This window comes from Acanthochromis polyacanthus, chromosome 3, assembly GCF_021347895.1.
Source record: "Acanthochromis polyacanthus isolate Apoly-LR-REF ecotype Palm Island chromosome 3, KAUST_Apoly_ChrSc, whole genome shotgun sequence".
Classification (NCBI taxonomy): Eukaryota; Metazoa; Chordata; class Actinopteri; family Pomacentridae; genus Acanthochromis; species Acanthochromis polyacanthus.
In genome coordinates, this window is record NC_067115.1 from 22,590,684 (window position 1) to 22,615,392 (window position 24,709).

The window sequence follows — 24,709 nt, forward strand, 5'->3', positions numbered from 1 at the left end:
GTTTCATTGGCACATTATTGAATAAAGAGAGATTTCATTCACTACTTAAGAGACTAAACAATTTTCATAATGTAGTTGGCTGTGGGGAAAAAAAAGAAGAAAAGGACAAGTTGTGACAGAAGCCTGACCTTTTTGAATTTTACATCCTTGATGTATGTAAACAGCAAAGCAGGCAAGCTAGCTGTCTTCAGATTGTAAATATATTCTATACTGTTGCAGATTTCACTGTATTGCATTTTTGATACCATATAATTACAGTTCAGTGCGTAAAATGTTGCTGTTCATCATTTACTCTCTATGACTTTAACATTTTATTCCTGGAAACAGAGCGTTGTTGTTTTCCCATGTACATCTGTTGCTTTCTAAAAGCTGATTTAGTAATTAACTGAAAGATGAGTCAGTGTTCATCATTACTGAACTTCAGTTGAAATTTATATTTTAATTGAAATTGGCAACCCCGAACTGCCTGTTTTAATAGAAGGGAGGGGGAGGATTTACTAATTCGGTAGAACAAATGGGCTCAGAGGAGCACGTTGTTGGTTTGGTCTTTTAATAGGATTTTTTTTTTTTTTTGACAAAAATGTAGAACATCACCAGTCTGTACCAATTATAATGCCCCTCCATGCTGCTCGCACACATTTGTATTTGTCATTTGGTAAATTTCCTAACCAAATTGCTCTCATTAAAATGTTTATGTTATTAATTTGCAGTATTAAGAATTCCCCAGCTTTCATTTACAACCTCAGTGAAGTCAGGCCCTCAGCAGTCAGGTTTCTGGTATTGACAGTTTGGTCTGGTCTGGTCTGTATGTGTTTACAGAAGTGCATCTATTGTCGTAAACGCTGCACGGGGAAGCGGCAGGCAGGGGCTTGTATCCAGTGCTCATGTGGCCGGTGTCCCACCTCCTTTCATGTGACCTGTGCCCATGCTGCCGGTGTAATCATGGAGCCTGATGATTGGCCGTATGTCGTATCAATCACCTGCCATAGACACCAGTCACGGAGTTCGTCAGCTGTAAGTTATAGGACAGGTGTTCACCACAGCTGATAGGAACCAAGTTATGCTCAGCAAGAATGAACAGGTTCATGCATTTTATTAATCTTGTACAAGAGGTTAATCATAAACTCCTAGTGATTTGTGGGGAACCAATGAAGCCCAGTAAAAGTTGATTCATGACTGGTGGTCATGTGTAATATAACAACCTCTTCAACTGTTGCACCAGATCAATCTAAATATAATTTGAACTATGAAGTAGATGGAGGTCCAAAACTAACTTTGTCGACTTCCACTGTCTGTAATGAAGCTGTACCTCAACAAGCAAGAAAAGAGCTGCAGAGTCACGTGTTAGTAGTGCAAAAAAACTGACAGAAAAACAGCTATGATTATGTGATTTTATTGGAAAGTTTAAGTACGTCGCAACAAAGTAGTCATATATCATGCATGAACTATCTAAACATATATTTCAGTGAATTTGTCTTTCTAACACTGTCCCCTATATTCATTTTAAATGATTTAACATTTGCTTCTATACCATGCTTACATATTTATTAACAAAGGTTTCTAGAAGACTTCTTGATAATGTAGAAAATTTCCATCTCAAATGAAAACAGCAGAAAATACATTAGCTTACGACTGAGTGGATGTCGATGCATTAAATGGGATGTACTTCACAGGCAGCGAGTTCTTTTTGGCAGTATTCAATTCAAATTTCCTTGGACACTTGACACCGCACCTCCAAATCATAACTATGACCCACATTGTAAATTATGACGTGTGTCCTGGCTGTCTATTGCAACTAACTTGTGTAGTTTAACTTTTCTCCACAAAACTTAAATTTAGCAACTTGTTAAAACTGAACTAAAACTTGTGCATAGCTGGTGCAACAGGCTGCTGGATGCTGCCCGGAGAAAAAGGTGCAGTGGAACAATAATAATAATGGAATTTATGCACAGCTTTGCTTGAACTGTGTGTTATTTGTTTGTACGTAAAGCACGAATACATTTTCTCACTCGAGCCACAGGTTTGGTTGGTCCTTCTATGGATTATCCAGAGCAAAGGCCAAGTCATGCTTTCCACATTTGTGTGACCACAAGGGTAAAATTTTGGGTAAAATTTGTCACCCAGCCAGTCAGCTAAGGTCTGCATGTACCCTCTCTGCGAATGTCTGCAGCCCAAAATTTGTGACCATGTGGATGGTAAAGCGTGCAGACATGTGCCAGAAACATAAACGGTGCTTAAAAGAAATGCTTGTTATGAGCAGACACAGTGAGAGGAAACTCTCCATCACCCACTATTTACAATTCTTCATGTATTTGACGTGCTTTGATTTGTACATGTTTAGATATGGTGAGAGTTTCCAGATTCTCCAAAAATCCGGTGCTATGTCCGTTCATTCACTGTGGTAGACGGTACCTCAGGAATAATCACGTTGGCATGGTGCTATAGATGAATCTGTAAGAAACTGTTGTATCCTGTAAAAAATACAAAGTCACAGCTAGTCTTTCAGAAACATCCACAGGAGCCTCGTGTGTCCTTCTTTGTTCAATATGAAAGGTAATGTGACCGTTTGCATAGCAGGCTGACATGTGCCTGTTGTCGTATGAAGAGAACAGCGTCCACTGCCCAGCTTTCAGTCTGCACTGGTCTGTGCACACAGACGTGGAAAGCATGAATTGGTCCTAACAGAGACGGTGTTTGTGGAAAGACATGCCACTGTTACAATGATTAATGGTAATTTTCACCACTATGAACATCACAAAATACATTCTGTTCACCTCTATTGTATGGAGGTGGCAGCACGCATCAGAACCAGATCTCAAAACCAGAAAACATTAAAAGCAAAACTAACTGCAGGCAAACGGTAAATGAAAGAAAATGTTTGTAGTGATTTAGGTATCAGACTCGTAATGTAAATAGCGCTAATGCAGTCATCCAACATAATGATGTCGTATCATTTAGCTAGACTTTAAACTGTACTGTAACACATAGCCTAATTCATGCTCTCTGCTTTCTGTCTATACTAGAAGCAGCGGCCGTGCCAAGCTTCCATCTCGCTGGGCCAGACGGTGATCTCCAAACACAAGAACCTGCGCTACTACAGCTCCAAGGTCACCCAGATCACCTCCCAGACGTTCTACGAGGTCATGTTTGATGATGGCTCCTTCTCTAACGATACCTACCCCGAGGATATAGTGGTGAGGATGTTTAATTAGACGCACGCTCAAGGGGTCACCTCACCGTTGTACCAGGTCATATCAGATATTTCAACTTTCTCATTAGAACAAAGCTTCTCTCTAAAATATTTCTCTCTTTATGACTCTTTTTACAGCAACCATGAAGCAATATAGATTTTCCAGAAGGTCACAGCATCACATGACAGTGATATGATGTTTTTGATGAATTGTGTATTCTGTTATGTCTTACTGACTTGCTAACAGTCAGATTATACGTCCCAAATTCCAGTTTTTCTTCAACACGATGAAACGATAAATGATTATATTCCATCTGTTCTATAAAATCTAACCACACCGTTCTATTTTTTATTAGGCCTTGATGCAATCATCTGTGTATGTGGTTAACATTGTATGTCTTAATTAGTTTTTCCGACCATATTTTGAACCTTTTTTACCATTCAATTTGAAATTGTACTTTTTGACATAATTTTAAATGGACAAGCTGTCAGATGAGTTTTAAAAATGAACCGGTGCGTATTGTTTTTGTGAAAGCTTGCTACACACGTGGACAAAATTGTTGGTACCCCTCAGTTAAAGAAGGAAAAACCCACAATTCTCACTGAAATCACTTGAAACTCACAAAAGTAACAATAAATAAAAATTTATTGAAAATTAAATAATCAAAAACAGCCATTACTTTTGAATTGTTGATTAACATAATTATTTAAAAAAACAAACTAATGAAATAGGGCTGGACAAAAATGATGGTACCTCTATAAAAGATTGAAAACTATTTGACCTGAGTGACATGATTAACTCAGGTGTGTCATTTAATTGACATCACAGGTGTTTCCAAACTCATAATCAGTCAGTCTGCCTATTTAAAGGGAGACAAGTAGTCACCCTGCTGTTTGGTGAAAAGGTGTGTACCACACTGAACATGGACAACAGAAAGCGAAGGAGAGAATTGTCCCAGGACATCCGAAAAAAAATTATAGACAAACATCTTAAAGGTAAAGGCTATAAGACCATCTCTAAACAGCTTGAAGTTCCTGTGACAACAGTGGCTCATATTATTCAGAAGTTCAAGACCCACGGGACAGTAGCCAACCTCCCTGGACGTGGCCGCAAGAGGAAAATTGATGACAAATTGAAGAGACGGATCGTTCGAATTGTATCCAAAGAGCCCAGAGCAACCTCCAAAGAAATTAAAGGTGAACTCCAAGGCCAAGGTACATCAGTGTCAGATCGCACCATTCGTCGTTGTTTGAGCCAAAGTGGACTTCATGGGAGACGACCAAGGAGGACACCACTGCTGAAAAAAACTCATAAAAAAGCCAGACTGGAATTTGCAAAAATGCATGTTGACAAGCCACAAAGCTTCTGGGAGAATGTCCTTTGGACAGATGAGACCAAACTGGAGCTTTTTGGTAAGGCACATCAACTCTATGTTCATAGACTCAAAAACCAAGCATACGAAGAAAAGAATACTGTCCCTACGGTGAAACATGGAGGAGGCTCAGTAATGTTTTGGGGCTGCTTTGCTGCATCTGGCACAGGGTGTCTTGAAAGTGTGCAAGGTACGATGAAATCTGAAGACTATCAAGGCATTCTGGAGAGAAATGTGCTGCCTAGTGTCAGAAAGCTTGGTCTCAGTCGCAGGTCATGGGTCTTCCAACAGGACAACGATCCAAAACACACAGGCAAAAACACCCAAGAATGGCTGAGAGAAAAGCGTTGGACTATTCTAAAGTGGCCTTCTATGAGCCCAGATCTGAATCCCATTGAACATATGTGGAAGGAGCTGAAACATGCCATTTGGAGAAGACACCCATCAAACCTGAGACAACTGGAGCTGTTTGCTCATGAGGAGTGGGCCAAAATACCTGTTGACAGCTACAGAACGCTCATTGACAAATACAGAAATCATTTAATTGCAGTGATTGCCTCAAAAGGTTGTGCAACAAAATATTAAGTTATGGGTACCATCATTTTTGTCCAGCCCTATTTCATTAGTTTGTTTTTTTAAATAATTATGTTAATCAGCAATTCAAAAGTGATGGCTGATTTTGATTATTTAATTTTCAATAAATTTTTATTTATTGTTACTTTTGTGAGTTTCAAGTGATTTCAGTGAGAATTGTGGGTTTTTCCTTCTTTAACTGAGGGGTACCAACAATTTTGTCCACGTGTGTACATGTCACAGCACCTCAGAACGGCTGCAGGTGGATGTGGATTGTGCAGTGAGAGAGATCAGGCATCAGTCTTAAACCAAACATTCAAACACATTCCTCTTTGTTTAGCTTCTCATTTAGAGTATATTAACACAGTGTATAGTGTGGAAATAATAGAGAGTTTCAAACTCTCACAGCTAAATCGTCAAGTTCTTTGCTGTACTAGTTTACAGTTCACTCTTGGTATTTAGTAGATTAACTTATCAAAGTGCTTGAATGCTTTGAACAGTTGGATACAAAGTTTAGCTGTGACATTGAATGGTAATCATGAAAGTAAAAAAAGCTCTTTTCAACACCAAACCTATGCCGAATGATGAGTAATTTATGTTTCTGAAGACATTGTGACATACTCAAGTGCTTACATAAACCGACCATTGTTCCTTTGTGTTTTCAGAGTAGAGATTGTGTGAACCTAGGTCCTCCTGAAGTGGGTGAAGTTGTTCAAGTGAAATGGCCTGATGGGCTGTTCTATGGTGCCAAATACCTGGGATCCAGTGTCTCCTACATGTACCAGGTATGCACACACTGCCTTTGAAAAACACTCCATCGTGAGTCAGTATGTGGGGGAGAGACAGACACGTTGTGCAGATTTCATTTTTTCTCTGTTAATGTTGGATAAACTTGCAAGCACAGTTTTAGGTCAAAGCGGCACAGCAGTAAACTTGTTAAACTCCCTCAGCATCAGAGTCATCGTGACTCCTGTGACGTTGTCAAGGTCCTTCGGTCTATGTATGGAGAGGTGGAGGGAGAAAAAAAAAAAGAGACGACACTTGAGAGAGATTGAGGGGGGCGCTGGAGTCATGGTGACTGAGGAGGAGACGGAAGATGATGGAAGGATAAAAAGACAGATATATAGAAAGCGAAAGCTGTTGAGGCTGAGTGATAAAAAATGGGCAAAGAAAAGAGATGGAGAGAGAGAGCGAGGAGGATGAGAAGGAGGTGACAATCTGCATTATTCAAACTCACTGAAATATTCACTAAGCTAACAGTCATGCAGCTTCCACTTAAAGCTTTATTTAGTCGAGCTGGGCGTCAACCATCAGTTATGCACAAATGCATCTGTGACGCACACGCTCAGTTTAAGATAGGTCAGATTTTTTTTAAAAAATACAGCTGAACAAGAACTTTCCATTGTCAAGATGTGTTTCAATATGGAAACGTTTTATTTCAAGATCTACATCGTGATCAAAAACCAGAAATTCTTACATAAGCAACATGTTTTTTAGAGCAAAGGTATACTGAAAATGGCCTTTTAATAAAATATTACCTTTCGTCGAGCTCTTGATGTTTCTGTTTGAACACTTAAAAGGTTGCTGCAATGAAATAAAAGAAATCTTTGTGGTCTATGATGAATTATGAAATTGATTATTGACTTAATATGCCTTTGGTATTAATGATAACATGAAAAATATATATAAACTGCTATATTGTCAAGGCACTAACTTTCTTTTTACTGTCATGTCACTTGAGATCACCTCTAGAAACCTTTTTAGATAGTAAATGAGTATTGTATTAGAATATATTTTTAAACCAAAAAAACTGCATAAAGCTGGCAGTACTTTTTTCAGACTTGTAGTAGCTAGACAATTTATAACATAACTTTAAGAGAGACTTTGGTAAAAATATCAACCTGAAACTATAAAGGAGAAGGGGACCAAAAAAAGTACACAGTCAAAATTTTTGCCTCCATCACTCATCCATGTGCAGAAGCTACATAACAGCATTTTCATGTTTTCTCAGGTGGAGTTTGAAGACGGCTCTCAGGTGCTGGCAAAAAGGGAAGACGTCTATACTTTAGATGAAGACCTGCCTAAAAAGGTGAAGCGTAGACTTGTAAGTATTAGACTTACTGGGCAACACGAGCTGTAAAACATAAACGTTAATGGGATATAAAACCTAAAAATGATGTTGGTTTGTGGAACAGTTCCTTATTACTCATCTGTGTTTTCCCCGCGTCTTGTTTTCTAGTCAACGGCCTCAAGCATGCGTTTCCAGGATGCTTTCTTCACCACGCAGGGGGAGAGGAAACGACAGAGAACACCAAATTCACGCTTCCAGAAAGACTATGTGGCCCTGCCAGGCCTCCGTACAACTGCCAAAAGCACATGGGAGCAACGCGGCCACAAAGGGAAATAAATTTCAAGGAGAAGGAGCAATGACAGATGAATGCACTGAATTAGCAGTGGATGTAGACGCGAGGTTGTTTGTGTGAGTGTATGTGTGAGTATGATTGTAAGTTTTTGGACTCTGCTTCCATCTTAATGTTTGCCCACATAGCTTCCCTGTGAAAAGAACAGAGGAAACAGTGTTGTGGGTGAGGTGGATGTTGACTTGTGTGTGCTTGTACATTATACATCAGTGATTGGGTGGTGTGAGAGACAGGAGAGGAATCCTGATTGGACAGTTGGACTCGTACAGAGTGGGTTAACGGAGGGCGTCGTTGCCTCAGTTGCCTCGTGCTTTCACATCAGTCAGGGAAAATACACGTGACTTACAACTGTCACATCACCCTTTTTGAAGTAAACAATTTTTTCTTTGTACATGAAAAATTCAGAAGTGAGATTTTTCTAAATAGTCTGCCTATGGTAGCTTCTTTGGGGAGGGTGGGTTCTGTCATTTCCAAGTTTTAATTTTGAATGTTTCTGTACTTTGCTTGTAGTATTTTTCCTCATGTCATACCATTTCTCCCCGCATGTTCACCATTCTCTCCTAACCGCTTCTGCTGGGCTTGAGTCCAATTACAGTACAATGGCTTCCTCTCTGCATGAACTAAAATATGTGAATTCCGTAAGTTATCATTCAAAAGAAAAAGGACTCGCCACATGTTAATCACTTCCCCTGGGAAGATATTCAGATAGGAAGCCATGCCTTTGTGTTGGATTTTGTGTCTTTTTAATGTGAAATGCTACTGTTGCTCCATTGAATGAAACACATTGTTGAAATTATTTAAAATTTGTATTTATTTTTGGCTTGCTATAGTTAAGCTATTGCTAACTGCTGTAAGAAAAACAATAAAAAATTAAATATTTGTTTTTATTTATTAAATTGTCATTTATTTTCACTGAAATTCAGTTGGTAAGAATGAAATTGGCAATTTTTTAAGACATGACAAATCTTGGAGTGATAATTGGATTGAACTTAAATGGGGATATTTAACACATTTAAATGGTTATTTTTATAAAATATACTCTGAAAAAGTGTCATTGTGAACTAATGATCCTTATTTACAGATATTACCAATCCTGTTTAGACAGATGGGATTGTTTCCTGCTTTGTCCAAAGCAGGGAGACGTAAATATGCTACCTTATGAATCTTCAAATAAGCATTTATTGTGCTACATCAAGATATTATTGTTACTCAGGTTTTATTAGTAACGCCAATACATTTTTAAGAGCAGTCCTTTTAGTTCCTGCACTTAGTTGAATATATTTGTTAATATAAATAATTTTCAAAGGTAGAACAGTATATTTGGTTAAAGACTGGATGTTCTAATGTGTTGATGTTTGAATAAATGAACCAAAACTTTTTGTTAAGGTGCAATGAAGCAAAAAGCCTCTGGTGATACGGGATTTATCAGTGATACCCTAAACTAGGGGATCAGCACTTGCAGGTATGTCCTGCATGAGGCCACCTCATGCTGAAGGATATGGAGCAGAGTGTTCCCAGCAGCTTGGCAGAACAGACAGCAAGTGAAATCCAGGCGGTATCTTAAGTGGCTTAAGTACTCCCAATGAAGCATCCCAGCCCGCTTCAGATGGCTGTTTGTGGTATCGAAGCCAAAGCACGAGGACACGTCATCCTTGGTGAGAAAGACCAAAAAAAAAAACTGAAAATTTCCTTTTAACACCATTCCTGTGTGCGGTTATAATGCACAGTCATGAAAGCTTGCCTGTTTTTTTTTTCTGTCCTTTTGGGTCTTTCAGAAAACATTAGTACATATTCAGAGTGATGCACCGGACATCTGAGCTGGTGAACTGGTTCACTCTGTTTTCTAAGTTTGAAATGGTCCCTTCACATCAGTTTTTATCACTTAGTTTAGAAAAGTTCTGACAGTTTTCAATTTTGGTCCATCATTTGAGACATCTTGCATGCATCATCACAGAAGAAAAAGTCACTGATGGCTTGAGTAGACAATGAGTTAACACTTAGATACACAAGTGATTGGACCCTACACTCTTCCATAAGTGGGTCAAAAATAACCCGCATAAGAATCAATGTGTTTTTGTGCCATTTTTGTCATTTTGGTTAAGAAGAATCATTTGCATCATTGTTTCTATTATATTTTAGTCCACATAAGATTGATTTCATGTTTGAAATATGTTTATTTTTCACTTTATAGCACATTTTGAGCATTTTCGTAATTGAAACAAAAAAGAATAGTTCACAGAACAGCAATAGAAGCATGTCAATGTCCAGTTTGTTTACATTTTTCCACTTTTTTTCTCCAGCTGTTGCTGCTCTCTGTCCCTCCAAGTTTGTGCACTACATCACCTCTTGTATCATGTTATCAGTGATAAAGAGCTTGCGGTAGTACCACAAGTATTATAATTTCTTTAAAAGTATAAACGGTAACTAATAAAATTTAATGCAGTGATATCAAAGGCTTGTTTTTTTGAGGAACTGCTGGAAAAGGAAATGATAAAAACTTTTCATTGCAAAGATATTGCAAAAAAAACAACAACAACCACACTTAGTCATTTTTGGCCCACTTACGCATCTACGAGTTTTTAGGGACATGAGGTGACTTGTATGCCTCCAAACCATGTCAGTTATCGCTATAATGTCATCATGTAATAAGAAACTGTGTATTTGTCCACCTACCATCATTGAGACATAGCTGAAGCAGTATACTGAGCACAGGCCTGGAGGCCTAAATGATTATGGGGTCATGGCCCAGAGCCAAAGTTTTAAGTAACTGTCATTGAAAAGTCAACCCATACTACAAAAAATGCAAAACGGCAACAAAGATGCACATAACTACTTTGATGTGACTGAAACTAAGCAAGACAGTCACAAACCTATGCAAAATGATAACAAAGGCACAGAAAACTGCAAAGAGATGCAAAATGACTACCAACAGATGCAAAACAGCTGAAATGAGATCCACACTGCCCAAAGTGACAAAACAAGACCAAACAACTTTAAAAAAATATTAGACACAAAATGATCACGATTACCCAGAAGAGATATAAGAAAGACTACAAAGACAGCAAAACTATGAAGCTACTACAAGTTCATGCTAAATTACCGGAATAAATGCATAAAAACCGCACAACAACATGGAAAAAGTGCCGCAAAGAGATAAAAAAAGAACAAAAACATCCAAAGAATTTTGAAATTACTATAGACAACAGCATTGCCCAGCAAAGTTATGAAGCTACAGCAAAATATGAAAAAATACTAGTAAGAAATGCAAAAAAAAAAAATGATGCAACATTGACAATCATGTCAAAGACGGCCACTAAGAAACGCAAAATGACACAATGTTGTTGATTTTAGTCTGATTCTTTTGTAGGAGGGGTGGTGGGTTCTCAAAATAGTCCCTAATGCTGCATTCCTTCACGTTAAATAAAGAGTTTAGTCATTTACTCACAGCACAGACTGAGGTTATTGGACAGAAACAGCTCATCTGAATTCACAGTGGCGCTTGAACCCTTAAGCTGTTGCTCGATTTGTGTTATTTGCTGGGAATTATTTTCTTAAATAATAAAGAGCACTTAAAAAACAACTAATAAGCATTCTACAGCCAATATAACACTTTTCTCTTGATGTAAGTATAATGTAATGCATGTTTCACAGGAGGTGAGCAAGAGCTGCATTATTAAACTTGAGTGGGTAATTGAGGTAAGAAACACTTCATTTGCACTTATTGTAGACTTGCATGGTGTCTCATCAACACTAAGTTGTTCTCGAGCTTCAGCCTGGTGCTCCACTGTTTGATATACATGAGTATGATTTTTTTTTTTAAAAAGAGCTGAATGGAGAAGCGTGTGTCTGTACAGGATCAAGTGAGTCTTTGGCGCATCCTACACAGCCTGACAGAAGTGTTGAAGTCCTCAGAAATGAGCTGATCACATAGCTCATAGCAGATGCAGCTGAGCGTCAGAGGTGCAAACGAGGCATTTCTGCTCTAAAGAAAGACGGCCTCTCCACCGCCTGCCAGACAGCATGTAGGAAGATCATTTGCTGCGATTTCGCCACAACAAGTCAGACATGAATGAGCATCAGCTTCAGCTCTCAACTCACTGCCTGAATCTGTTTCCTAATATGGATTTAACAAGACTAAAAGAGCAGCAAGGCAAAGAAGCCCTGTAAGGCTGGAATGCTCATTACACATCCAAACTGAAAAATTGCTGGACACAAAACTCTCTAATACAAAAAAGAGAGTGAGAGAGACAGAAACAGAGCTATTCTTAGCATCTTACCATTAGCGGGGGGGGGGGGGGGGGGGGGGGGGGATGTTTAAAGTATGACCAGAGGGTGGCATGAAAGGCTGGCTATCTGTGCAGTGGTCATATCAGGACATCTCAGTTTGAGAGACCAGCTTCAATCTGAGGCGCTGCTAATTTTCTAGTCCTGTTTTTCGAAAGGCTCTTCAACAAATGTCTGACCGGACATGAGTGAAGCCCAAGTGGCTCCATGCTATTCTACTCTCATGAGAAATGGTCTGAATGGAAACTGAAAATGCAATTGTTTCAACAATAACTGAAACAACACTGGCTGAAATTGCAGTTTTCTTAAAATAAATAAAAAAAAACCTACAACAAAAAATATTAAAAAATATAATTTCAACAAAATTTGACACAAACACACTGTGGAGGGTTATCAGTGAGGATTTGTCACAGGTGAGCTCGCTGTCAGCGGCTCCACCCACACATGAAGCAATCCAGGTCAAGTGAAGTAAGATTGGAGTGGGAGGCTGCCAGCTGCACTTAGACTCACTGTGCTTCATAAACTGTTATTTCCCCCTCCTTTTGGCACTGGATGGAAAATAAGGACATCCCCAGAATAATTAGGAGTCATTTTCCCAGGAGATTAAACTTCACTGCAATATACTGAACCAAAGAATCAAAGCATTTGATCTCATTTGAACATTTTGTAGTTAATAGCAACCACTGGTGCAGATTCACAGCAATGCAACTGACATTACTTAACACTTTGTCAGATCTGTGATCAAACATATAGATTAGTCATCTTTTCTATACTTCCCAAAGGCTGCTGTTGAAGTATATCGATAGTCTTTGTGCCGTTTTCAATACACAAATGTTTCATTTGTTATTGTGATGAGGGTAGTTGTGTTCTCCAAACTACTTTCTACAAAATGTTAATTTACATTTCCTCTCGTGGATGAGATTAATTAGTCGATTAATTGAATCTCCATGGGAAAAGTCCATACTTATGTTAATTCTACTTCTCTGTGCTATTTATTATTCGAGTGTGCTAGTAAAGGGCTACAGGAGTGTAAGTCTGTCATCATCTCCAGACAGAAATATCTCAACAATTTCACACCAAGACAGATTGCCACTAAACTTAAATCAGACTTTCACATCCCACTTACATTAATTGTTGCTTGTTGTTTGAGCATTTTCTGTCAAAATGTATGAGCAAATACACCCAATACATTAATTTAAACGATCATTACTTCTGCTGTATATTATGTGTAGGGCACAATAATACATTTTATCATGATAAAGTAAGATGTACACATCAGAACTTAAGACAAACATGATAATTATTCCCAAAGACCATCTGCTTTGTTCTAAAGAGACTAAAGAATTTACATGTTTTAGGGTTGAAATTGAAATACAAGGCGTTTTTCCTTTTGACCAAAAGTGATATACGAAATTTTAAAAATGCTTTGATTTTCATTTTATATTTACAACAACAACAAAATAAAATCAGTAAGAGACAGAAACAAAAAAAAGGTCTGGTTTTTCATTTCCTGAGACCGGAAGTGGATCATCTGATACCAATCTGATGGACATGCTTATGAAGATCGACTTCATTCTTCCTGACCGCCAGAGACGGTATGTAATACCTGGATATCATCACGCTGTGGCGCATGAGGTCGAGACATAAGACTATCAAAGTCACCATGTGACCTTGGTGACGAAAGCAATCTGATAAGAAGCCCCGTCACCCAGCAGTCGTCTCCTTTTCATCTTCTCGCCATAACACGCAGGTTGCTGATATTGATTTAGCCGCCTGTGCTAGTAGCCTCGTAACCCATTGGTTGGAGCTACGTTCCGTCCTCCAGAGGCTGCATAGCCAGTGTTCACTGCCGAACTGGGAGTTTTGCCGCACCTTTCAGGTTAGCATTACCCTTTTTTTCTCCCGACTGATATTGCTGTCATTGCCGTTTAGCGTCTCCACTTGTAGCGGATAACATTCTGTGTGTTGACTTGCTATTTTCGGGTGTTTCCGACTTAGCGAACACACTTTACTGTGCTAACCTTATCCGACCGACCAGTCTCGCTGGGGTGCTTCCGCCTGATAGCGACGACAGTGTATGTGGTCTGTGGACAGTAGCGGAGAGTGTTCTCGCTCCATAGCTACCGTCCCGCAGTTGGACCTCTTACAACGTTGTGGTTGAGTGTGACTCGCTCTTGCTGCTTCGTTAGCCTGAAGTGCTAGCCGTTTGTTCCAGGTGGGTGTGTTGCGGAGTGTCCCCACTCTTGCCACACATTGCTCCCATATTTTAGCTTCTCCTTGTGAACTAACAGCGTGCCTTGCTCCCGACAGTAACTGAACGCTTGTGTCGACGGAGGCAAGCAAGCTCGGGCCTGATAGCAGCGATGTTCCCGGTTTGCAACGCATGTTTGACCCCTCTCAGTGCAGAGGATGGACATGACACTTGTCCAACGTGCCTCGGAGTTGAACATCTCAGGCAAGCGATGACCGACCAGGCTTGCACTAATTGCAGCTGTATGTCGTTGTCAGAGAGGGCCACTAGGCTAGCCAGATATGAAAGTGGCCTCAATGGGACCCCTTCTTTGGGCTCCAAATGCAGAGAGAAACTGAGCTCCACTGTTCCAAAAAAGAAACAGACGTGAGGACCCTCTGGCTCTCAAGGTGGACACGCTGGCCTCCGAATTTGCCCAGATTAAGAGCCTTCTCTTAAATTTACAACCCCAAGCCCCCCCTCCAGAGGCTGCAGTCACTACTTCTGTTCCTCCAACACCACCTCCCCTGATCAGTGAAGGTGATAGCTTGCCTTCCCTATCACCTGTTGCTATTCTGCAGGAGGAGGATGTCCTTTCTATTACAGCTTCGGGGGAACTGCTTTAGTGATAAAGAAGAGGGAGAGCAGGAAGATTTGATGGGAGCGCCCTTACACTCCTCAGGAAGGGACTCTCTTGGGTTAGACCCCTTTAAAGATGCAGAAACTGGGCTGTCAGCAGTTAAGACAGCCATTCAGCTTGCCATCTCTCGGCTTGGCCTCGACATGGCGCCTGTTGAGACGGCTCCAGTCAATGCCTTCTTTAAGAATATGCCACAACCATCTGTCTTTCAGGTGCCTCATTCAGTGCCATACATTGATGAGCTTAAAAGATGCTGGCCTGACCCTAAGGCATTCAGTCATCTGCCGAGTGGCTGCAGGGTTTTGGCTGCTATGAAAGATCCTGCTCAATGTGGACTAGATCGAATGCCTGCCATTGATGCATCTGTTGCTTCTTTGATAGTCTCCCCAGATGAGGCTCTCCGACCTGATGCTCGTTGCCCATGCCCACAATGCAGGATCACTGATGACCTCCTCATCAAGTGCTGTGACATAGCAGCTAGGATGGGACGCATTGGTAACTCCCTATCCCACCTTGTTCTGGCTCTGTCACAGACCCTTCAGACCACTGGTGTTGATGCCTCCGCACAGAGTCTAAGTGATGCTTCACTTCAGGCCTTTGCTTTCATGACAAGAGAACTTGGCAGACTTATGTCCACTCCAACTTTGGCCCAACGGCAAGTTTGGCTGGCCCACTCCCCATTATCAGAGAACTGCAGGAAGACTTTACGCACGCTGCCGGTTGTTCCGGGACAGATGTTTGGGTCCGCAGGCCAGGAGGCCTTGGACCGCAGTGCCCAAGTTAACAAGGCCAGACAGCAGTTTGCGTTGCCCTCCCTTCAGAGGGTGGACGATATTCTCAGCCTTGTATCTCGCTTTCAGAGGGGCAAGGGAGTGACGTACAGGTTACTTCTCCGGCTACTAGGGAAAATTACTGCAGCAACAGCGGTCATCCCCCTGGGCCTCCTCTCATTGCGCCCCTTTCAAATATGGGTCAATGGGTTGGGACTAAACCCCAAGAGACACCAAGACAGGACAGTACTGATATCAGACCAGTGCCTTCGGGCCCAGTAACCTTGGAGAGACAGGACCTATCTGTGCTGCGGAGTTCCTCTGGGTTCGCTCCCCTCCCGCAGGGAGATTGTAGTGACGGATGCTTCCCTCTCTGGTTGGGGGGCTGTGTGGCAGCACAGAACAGTCAGGGGGACTTGGAGCTGCCGTCAGAGGCTCTGGCACATAAATGTGTTAGAACTGCGTGCAGTCCATCTAGCACTCAGGCATTTTCTCCCCTTCTTAAAAGGCAAACATGTTCTGGTGCACTCAGACAACATGTCTACAGTTTACCATGTGAACCACCAAGGGAGAACCAGATCCTTCCAGTCCCTGCAAGAGACACAGAGGCTACTATGGTGGGCATTGCCCCACCTGGCAAGCCTCAGAGCTGTACACCTGCCAGGGGTGCAGAATGAGGCAGCCGACATGCTTTCCTGCCGGAAACCTCCACCGGGCGAGTGGAGGCTGAATCCTTCAGTCGTTCAGGTGATCTGGGAAAGATATGGAAGAGTGGAGGTCGACCTATTTGCGTCAGAGGCCTCGACACATTGCCCACTGTGGTTTTCCCTCTCGGAATAGACCAGTCCACTGGGACAGGATGCGTTAGCACATCCCTGGCCAGACTGCCTCCTGTATGCCTTTCCCCCTCTCCCATTGCTAATGCTGAGTGAGTTTACAACAACTCAACATGTGAGCAGAAAAATCACAATGTCTGTCTTTAGTTCAGCTGAAAATATTAGTTTTTCTCTTTTTTATTGACCAAACTTTTCAGGAAGTAGATGAAGAATAATTAAAGCTCTCATGTAGAAGTCCAGCTTATTTTGGATCCTTGTGGAGAGTTTAATCTTAGAGTTTGTAAAGGTGTTGAGTTTTTAGAGTCACATGGATAGTTTTGACATTTAATAACCGAGTCCTGAAATACAATTACAGTTGTGGATTTCTGTCATTGAGTCTGGACTAAACAAACAACAGCAGCATAAATCTCAAACGTCATTATGAGGAGTCTGGATTGAGGTTTCTCACTTGATAATGATCAAAACATGAAATTTCAGTTGGTTTAAAGGAATATTCCTCCTTAAGTCTTTCAATGTTGACCTAAAAGGTTGGTTTCAGGAAGTATTCCACCTACAAGGCCCTCACACATCCACTTTAAAGGAACATTCCACCAAAAATCCCTGGACATGCACCTAAAAATGTTGGTTTAACCGAGTATTCCATCCAAAATCCTCAAAGAGACCTGAGGGGCTGGTTAAAAGGAATATTCCACCTAAAATCTCAAATATAGACCCGACTTTTTTGGTCTACATTGAAGGATTTTTTCTAAACCACTCTTTCGGGTCTATATTTGAGGTTTGCTGCTGTTATTTGTTTAGTCCAGACTAAATGACAGAAATCCACAACTACAATTTTATTTCAGGACTCGGTTATTAAATGTCAAAACAATCCATGTGACTCTAAAAATCACCATGTTTTCATTTGTCCCCACAGTGATGAAAAGACACACAGCAAGCAAAAACATCCATGTCATTAAAAATTAAAGGGAGTTTGGTCTCCGATGTCAGTGTCCATATTGGACTCAAGAATTTTTAAACTATCCCTAATAACAACGGCCTTGTGTGACCGTCTGACACAAGAGTAAAGATTGGAACAGAAATATCTCCAGCACGTTTCAAGTAAGTGTTACATTTCCTTCCCCAAGAACACAACACATCTAAGGTGGTAAAAGGGGAAACTAACAACAACTGCACACTCAAAATGGGGTTAAAAATAACAATGGATCTTCATTTTCTTTAGAGTGATAGTGAGATAATATTAATATTTGGTAAGAATATCCTAATATCAACATAAAGGCTTCCTACTATTTCCAAAATCAATAAATTAAGCTGGTGTTTGTATCCCAGGTAAGTTAATGTGGTTGCTGTTAAGCTTGCGTCAGTATTCAGGGTTCTCACCAGGATTTTTTTACAGCGTAACGGCAGGTCACTATGCGCACGCGCAATAGCTTTCATTAAATCTCGCGAGCGGCCGGCCCAGATGTCAGCCAATGAGCGTCACGCAGATGCTCCAAATGCTCGTGATTTAGGTCACTATTCACCATACATGGCATCACGGAAACAACTGAGACATGCTAATTGTAACCCCGAGATTGGAAGCGACTCTTAATTTTAGATGGGAACGGGTCAATCGACAGGAAAGTACGGCTGAGGTGGGGAGACATAAATTAACCTAGATAGGCACCCAGTCGATAAAAACAAACGCACATTGGCGTTATCTGTCAGAATAACTCTCTTTCACAGTGCCAACTGCCCCAATAAAGAAGTTTTCTCACATAAATATGGAAATATTAAGCAAGCAAATGTGCTCAAAACACAATACCACAACTTGAAAGGCAGCGTAGCGGCGCTAATCACAGCGTAATCTGCGCTGGCGAGAACCCTGGTATTGAAAAATGACAGCGGCGGCAGTTCTTTCACTTGAGTTTATTTGTAACAAATGAAACTTGTGTCGATAAAGAACAGAAATCCATACAGACCTGTTTTTCAGTTTTCACACGCTCCGAGAACCAATGTAAGAAAATAAAAAGCACTTGTTGACTCGGAGCAGAAAACAAAACAAAAAAGTTTACATGTACAGACCAATTGGAGGTAACTGATCCAAGTAACACACCATATTTTCATTTTTATACAATTTATAAACTCCAGTTTAATCCATCTACATGATACATTGGGGGTAAAATAGAACACTTTTTTTGTGAAACTTCTCTTTTGTGGGACAACAAATCCACAATGTGATGTATTGCACATACTGCTGTGCCATAAAACTGTGATTTCAGGTGCATCCTTTTAATTATATCACTCTCTATATCTGATAAATTTCTATTCACTCTTTACCTTTGTCGTTTGTTTATTTATTAATGCATTTCAATTTACTCTCTGTGTTTTGTGTTATTTACATATACACAACCATGTGAGCATTACAGGGTCCATCTTTACTGACTTCAAGTAAGACTCCTTTTTGGGGGCGGGGCTATGAGAGATAATAGGATACTAGTATTAGTGCATAGTACAAAGAGAGAAAGTGCAAGTCTTCCCATAACAGGTGCGACCAAAGGGGCATCTCAAAAGTGGTACCATGCATACAAAAACGACGACAGGGTTACTGTAAGATGGTGGAAAACTGTCAGCGATCCCTTATATGATCAAGCGTTAATGGAGATACAAAAAAAATGACTACGTAGCTTCCGTGTCGTTGGAGACGTAGCACCTGAACTTCTCTCAGCCTTTGTTGGTAACAGAAAACATACATGAATGTAGTCATCAGAATATGGAACACAGATGGCCGGTTTGACTGATTCCAGGCGAAGAGCTTCAGGTGGGCGTACTCATATGTTTGATTTTTTTCTTTTTCTTCAAACTGACAAACAGAGTCACTGGCTTTCAGCTTTATATAGATTTCTACATGGCTGAGAAAGTATGACTTGTCTGAGCCAGCTCACAGTCGCTGCCAAAGATGCTTGTGTGGCCAAAATTTAATGGCAGGGAAACTGAAGTCTCCATGAGAAGAGTATATACACAAAGTTTGTGTAAGTGTCCTGCGGAGAAAAGACGGAGATCTTGGCACAGAAACATATCTTTTTTTCTGTCCAAAATGATCAGCTCATTCTGCTTAAGAAGCCATTTTGAAACCACATTTTATGTGCAGTTGAGTCACATGTAAGATAAGTTTTTTTTTCCTTTTTTTTTCCATAATAAAAGAGATATGATGATGGAGTTGCTGGGTTTGAAACGATGAGTACAACTATCCAGCCCACACAGAGCCTTCCATTCAGAATTTCACAGCCGAAAAACAGAACGCACAAATTACTTTCACGTACTGCAACATAACAAAATCATATACACAGACGTTCAGTTCACGTACGCACAAGCATCCATACATAAAGTACACGAAAAATCCTTTTAAGTAACTTTATCAAAATAGGCGTGTAATATAAGGCACTAGAAATCTAAAATCAAAATACTTATTAGATGCTGTTTGAAACATGAGTTCGATCATTCGTTGGTTGCCGTGACAGACAGAAGGATGACATCATCTACTGGAGCTGTGACATGATAAAAGATCTACTTCCTAAGAGGTCAAAGGTGATTCCTCAATCTGGACACATTAAATGGTGGTGGGAACCATATTAAGTGTAACATCCTTGTGTCTGGAAAAATGATGCACCATCATCACTATCATCATCATCATGGCATATAACTGCAGTTAGTGACTGGACACAAAAATATATAATACATCTACTTATTGCACACTGAATCAGACACAGAGAAAAGTCAAAGGTGAGCATTCCAGTGAGAAAATTGTTCTTTCCCCAACCCCCACATCCCATCCCTTTCCTACATCCCTTTCTCGCTCCCTGCTTGAGAAATCTTTGTGAAGCTTATCTGGACACATAAATAGTTGCTTTTTTTCTTTTCTTTTTTCCCCCCACATTTCTCTTTCTCTGCACTTGTGTTCTATCTGGCTTTCCTTAAGCGTACACATAGGAGAACTTGGCGGGATTATTCTTGGGACTTTCCGGTAGCAGCAGTGTTAATACTGTAACCCAGTGGGGCCCTGGGAATTAAAAATAACCGTCTTCAGGTCTCCGACGCTGCAGGCGAGATAGCAATGAGGTTGCGAGTCCTGTGTGCATGCGAAACGTGTGTTTTTGAAAAAGAGAGTGGGTGGAGAATACAGGAGAGTGACACTCAATGGTGGCATTTTTCATAGAACCGTGAACATTTTCCACACTAGATTTGATTGTACACTTTAAAACAGTACCGTATCACTTTAAAAAAATGGCTACAGCTCATTGGATTACAAAGAAAAAAATACAACTTTGCCTTTGTATGGTCATTACAGACAAAGTCATAAACTTGTAAAAACAAACAAACAAACAAACAAAAAAACTGAACGTGCCATAAGGATTACTCAGTTTTTTTAAAAAACAAAATAGTCACATATTCTTCTAAAAAACTAAATTAATGTTTTACTTTGTGGTATTCATTTTTAAACCTCTCTTAAACTTCCCATATCTTAAATCGTGAAGCATAAGGTTGAACTGGTGGTGTTTATTACTGTATGGTAGAAATATCTTCTTTTTCATTCATGGGAAACGAGAGTCTGTTTCCAAAACAAAACAGAAAAAAATACACTTCTTTGTGTCTTTTTTTTTTTTTTTTGGATGTGTGTTGTCTTTTTAATACTGTGTGCTCTGTGTTTTCAGTCTCCTGTTGGCAATTCTCTGGTGCTCTAAAGTCCCAGTTCTTTCAGTCCACGAGGCTTCCATAAGATGGATTTGTAGACTCCTTCTAGACAGTCCTCATGATAGAAAAATCTAAGTTTCCTGTGACAGAAAAATATTGTAGCCGGGTCCTGTATTTAGGTTGGTGATGCTACACTGGTGGAGGTGAGAGTTCCACACCCAAACAACGAAAAAGCAATCTGGGTGCTCACAAAAAGCACTGAAACAAATAAAAATCTATATTTGATCAAGTATTCTGGTTGGAACAGTGGTTGAAGTTGCTTCTTCAGACTGACCAATGGGCGTGTTTGGGCTGAGGGTGGAAAAGAAACACCCTTGTCAAGCAGGTTGCTATGGCTCAGTTAGAGGTGCTGTTTCTGGGTACAGGATAAGCCGATGGTCCCCCTTCACTCTGCATGTGGTGGCGGAAATCTTCAAAGTCACATCGCAGCCTAGTGCATTTATTCAGGTGGCGCGGGACCTGAGAAAAACTGCACTCGGTTGGATGTGGCATGAGAGACGGCCACTGGGTTTATGTTGCATAGTGATCAAAGCTTCCAAGGTACTCCAGACTGGCCCGGTAGCAGAACTGGTACTGGTCCTGGAAGAAAGCAGAAGAGTTTCAAGTCAGTGACCAAGAAAAAGACAGCAAGAACTTAAAAGCGAGACAGAAAAACAACAGGAGCAAAGTTCACCTCTGTCTGAACGGTGGCAGGTCTCTGGGTGCGCAGCATCTTGACAGTCTGGAATATGTCCACCACTCCTTCATACCTCATCCTCTCCAGCACAATACTGAGGGTGATGAAGACACCAGTCCTCCCTACTCCGGCACTGTCGGCGGACAGATGGAAACATGTTTAGAGGTGGATAGAACTGTACAGCCAGTGGTCATGCATAATAAAGCGAATGCCGTACAATCGTATACAGAAGTTCCTCCCACTGGCTATGTTAATGCTGACCTATTTCTGATCATTGGCTCAAACATAACATTATTAATGCATAAGCAAGAGAAAAAATGCTGCTCCGCTGTGATCTCTGCTGTCTATGTGGGCATTGTAGATGGATACTTGACTATATTTGCATTTTACACTCATATAATTTGCATTGAGTATCCCATTTTTATTTTAGAGTAAATTAAATGCTTCCTAGCGTAGATTCTGCAGCTCTCTACTGAATGGATCAACAACATTCTTTCTATTTTTTTTGTCATACAACATGAGTGTCCTGTAACATATTCAAAATTTACCAAAGGCGATCTGGTGACTTTAAAAGCTTGACATCATTATCTCATCTATGTTTAATCCTTTATTTAAAAATGTTCCTTAGATTGTCACCAGCGTGCACAATAGCAATTAACAAAACAAACTTAGAAAAACTCCGTCCTACCTGCAGTGCACAGTAATTGGCCCATCCTGGCCAAACTGTTCTTTAGTTTTGTGCACCTGGCCAATGAAATCAATGAATCCTTCCCCTGACTTTGGCACTCCTTGCTCTGGCCAATCAGTGAACTGGAACTGACGAACTGTCCGCGACTGGCCATCCTATACGGAAGAAAACGTGTTATTCTTTTTAACAAACCAGAACAAATTAGAAAAGCTTTCTCACACACACGGAGACCGATGACTCACCCTGGCATCTGTGACTTTGAACTCTCGAAGGATGTACTGGGGCATGTTGTACTCAGCCATGGGGTCCACCACAAAGTACTGGTACCTGGCTGAGCGCTCTGCGGGCCAGTACTGGTGACACTTTTCCTGCAGAGGACAGTAAATAAAAAAGCTCAACGCTCACGTTTAAATGATCGGTTGTAAGGAGATCAATTTTTTTTTGGCCACTTTATCACAAAAATGCCTCCATAACTTGCGAAATTCACTATTTATTTGAAGACAATCTTGTGCCAGATGAGATATGATGTTCATGACAGATAACTCCTATCACTCCCAATGCTTCATAATGCCTTCATTCTGTTTTAGTCATTATATGCGACTTTTGGTTGATTTTCAGCAAAAATACAAATGATTCGCCATATTTAACCACACGTTTTGTTTGGGGTTTTTTGGTCACACATATCCATAAACTGTCCCATTTCCTGTTATAGAAGGACGCTGTTATTCACACTTCACAATAGACAAAAAGTCCAGTCCTGATGAGAACTTCAGCTGAAGTAAAGTACGGAGAAGAACAAAGAGCTGCTGATGATGCTGCAATTCAGCCACTCCTTTAAAATGTTACATATCTGAAAAAAATAATAAGTCCTAATTACAGAATATTATGTGACATTGTATGTTGCACTGCATGCTCAGGCAAAAATGATCATGTACCATTAATTATCAAGAGCAAATCACTGTTTAAAACTGTGGCTCGACATGCACTAACAACCTCCATCTATTGTTTGAAAGTGAAGCTGACCTACAAGGATTTAATTAGTGCTGGTTACAAAGAGTTTTACTGATTCTTTGGCTTGATTCTCCTTCGGCGCGTAAAACCTGTTATTACATATTCTCTGTGTAGTCTGCGGCAAACAGTCAAGTTTAAAAGATATCAGTGCGGACAATTACGCTACTGTAACTGTCGTCAGCTTTTATCCCTGTATTTAACAGATCCACCAAACCTAATACCTGCAGAATTAGAGGTTTGTTTCCCCGTGGGGCGAGTCAGTACCATCCTACACAGTGTGCTTGATTACATTAGAGCGAGTGTGTGTCCCTACCCGTCCCATTTCTCTTAGTTTGGTTAGCATTACAACTATGGTGGAGTTGTGTTCCCACAGCATCCTCCAGTAGTCCTCTGTGGTCTCAGCCAGCGGGCCTTGGGTTGCTATATAGGCCTTCTGCTGCCTGCACACACAAATCCACAGATAGGTGTTAGAAAAATAGTATTATCTGCCCGATAGCATTTAAAAATAGACAATAATTGATCTTCTGTCTAGTTTTTCTGACCTGTATCCATCAATGAAGCTGGCGTTGATGTAGTCAGATCCCTCCACTCCTCTGATTGGCTGCAGACAGACGCGCGTGGTCTCATAGGGCATAATGTTCACCAGCCGGTTCTTGAACTTGTTGCATGGCAGATTGGCACTCACGAACCGTGATGTGTGGGCCTTGGCACTTGCCAGACGCTGGAATAGAAAGAACATTTCCAAGTATTACACATGTGAAGAAACATTTGTAAGACACGGCCCTCATAGGCAGTGTTGGCACATAAATGCAAATTAAAAAAAAAAAAAAGGATGGATGGATGGCAGGTCTGGACAAATTCAAGAACCTCATTCAAATGTGTTTAGCACAAGGCTTAGTCTCCCTCTGGCATACTGGGTAACTGAAATTAGAAAATCATCTTGACTCGACAGGCCTGAGGACATTTAGTCAGACATCTTCAATTGTATAAACAAAGCAGGGGCGATATAGGGTGTTGAGGGCAGGGAATGGAAGAGGGAGTATAATGAGACGAATAGGAGGAGGAAGGAGAAAATCAAGAAACGGGGGCAGGAAACCACAAGGCCCCACACTGTCTCAACACACATATGTGAACCACAGTTGATCCTGGAGGAAAAAAATAACTGGAACACACACATTCATATAGATACGTGCAGACAGGCAGACGTGAGCATACGCTGCAGCCTCTCTCCCACACTTGACCATTGGATGACATGGCTTAAAACGAAACACAGAGCAACAGAGAACAGGC

At 40.7% G+C, this 24,709-nt stretch overlaps 2 protein-coding genes across 7 annotated transcripts in view; one reads left to right on the forward strand and one right to left on the reverse strand.

Annotated features, from left to right (window-relative positions):
• kdm4c (lysine (K)-specific demethylase 4C) overlaps positions 1–8,435 on the forward strand; it is a 34,878-nt gene extending 26,443 nt beyond the window's left edge. For 2 of the 6 annotated variants that reach the window (XM_022212904.2, XM_022212905.2), the window contains exons 18-22: positions 820–1,014; positions 3,024–3,194; positions 5,802–5,921; positions 7,148–7,240; positions 7,376–8,435. In XM_022212904.2, the coding sequence (XP_022068596.2) occupies positions 820–1,014; positions 3,024–3,194; positions 5,802–5,921; positions 7,148–7,240; positions 7,376–7,543 (747 nt within the window). In that variant the 3' untranslated portion in view covers positions 7,544–8,435. The remainder of the gene's footprint in view (positions 1–819; positions 1,015–3,023; positions 3,195–5,801; positions 5,922–7,147; positions 7,241–7,375) is intronic. The other 4 variants (XM_022212907.2, XM_022212906.2, XM_022212908.2 and 1 more) reach the window with 4 other exon arrangements.
• A 9,771-nt stretch (positions 8,436–18,206) lies between these two features.
• The window catches only part of ptprdb (protein tyrosine phosphatase receptor type Db), a 155,521-nt gene continuing 149,018 nt past the window's right edge, over positions 18,207–24,709 (reverse strand). The window contains 6 exon segments of the mRNA XM_051946554.1: positions 18,207–21,623; positions 21,718–21,853; positions 22,409–22,563; positions 22,651–22,776; positions 23,733–23,859; positions 23,962–24,140. Coding sequence (XP_051802514.1) covers positions 21,555–21,623; positions 21,718–21,853; positions 22,409–22,563; positions 22,651–22,776; positions 23,733–23,859; positions 23,962–24,140 — 792 coding nt within the window. The 3' untranslated portion in view covers positions 18,207–21,554.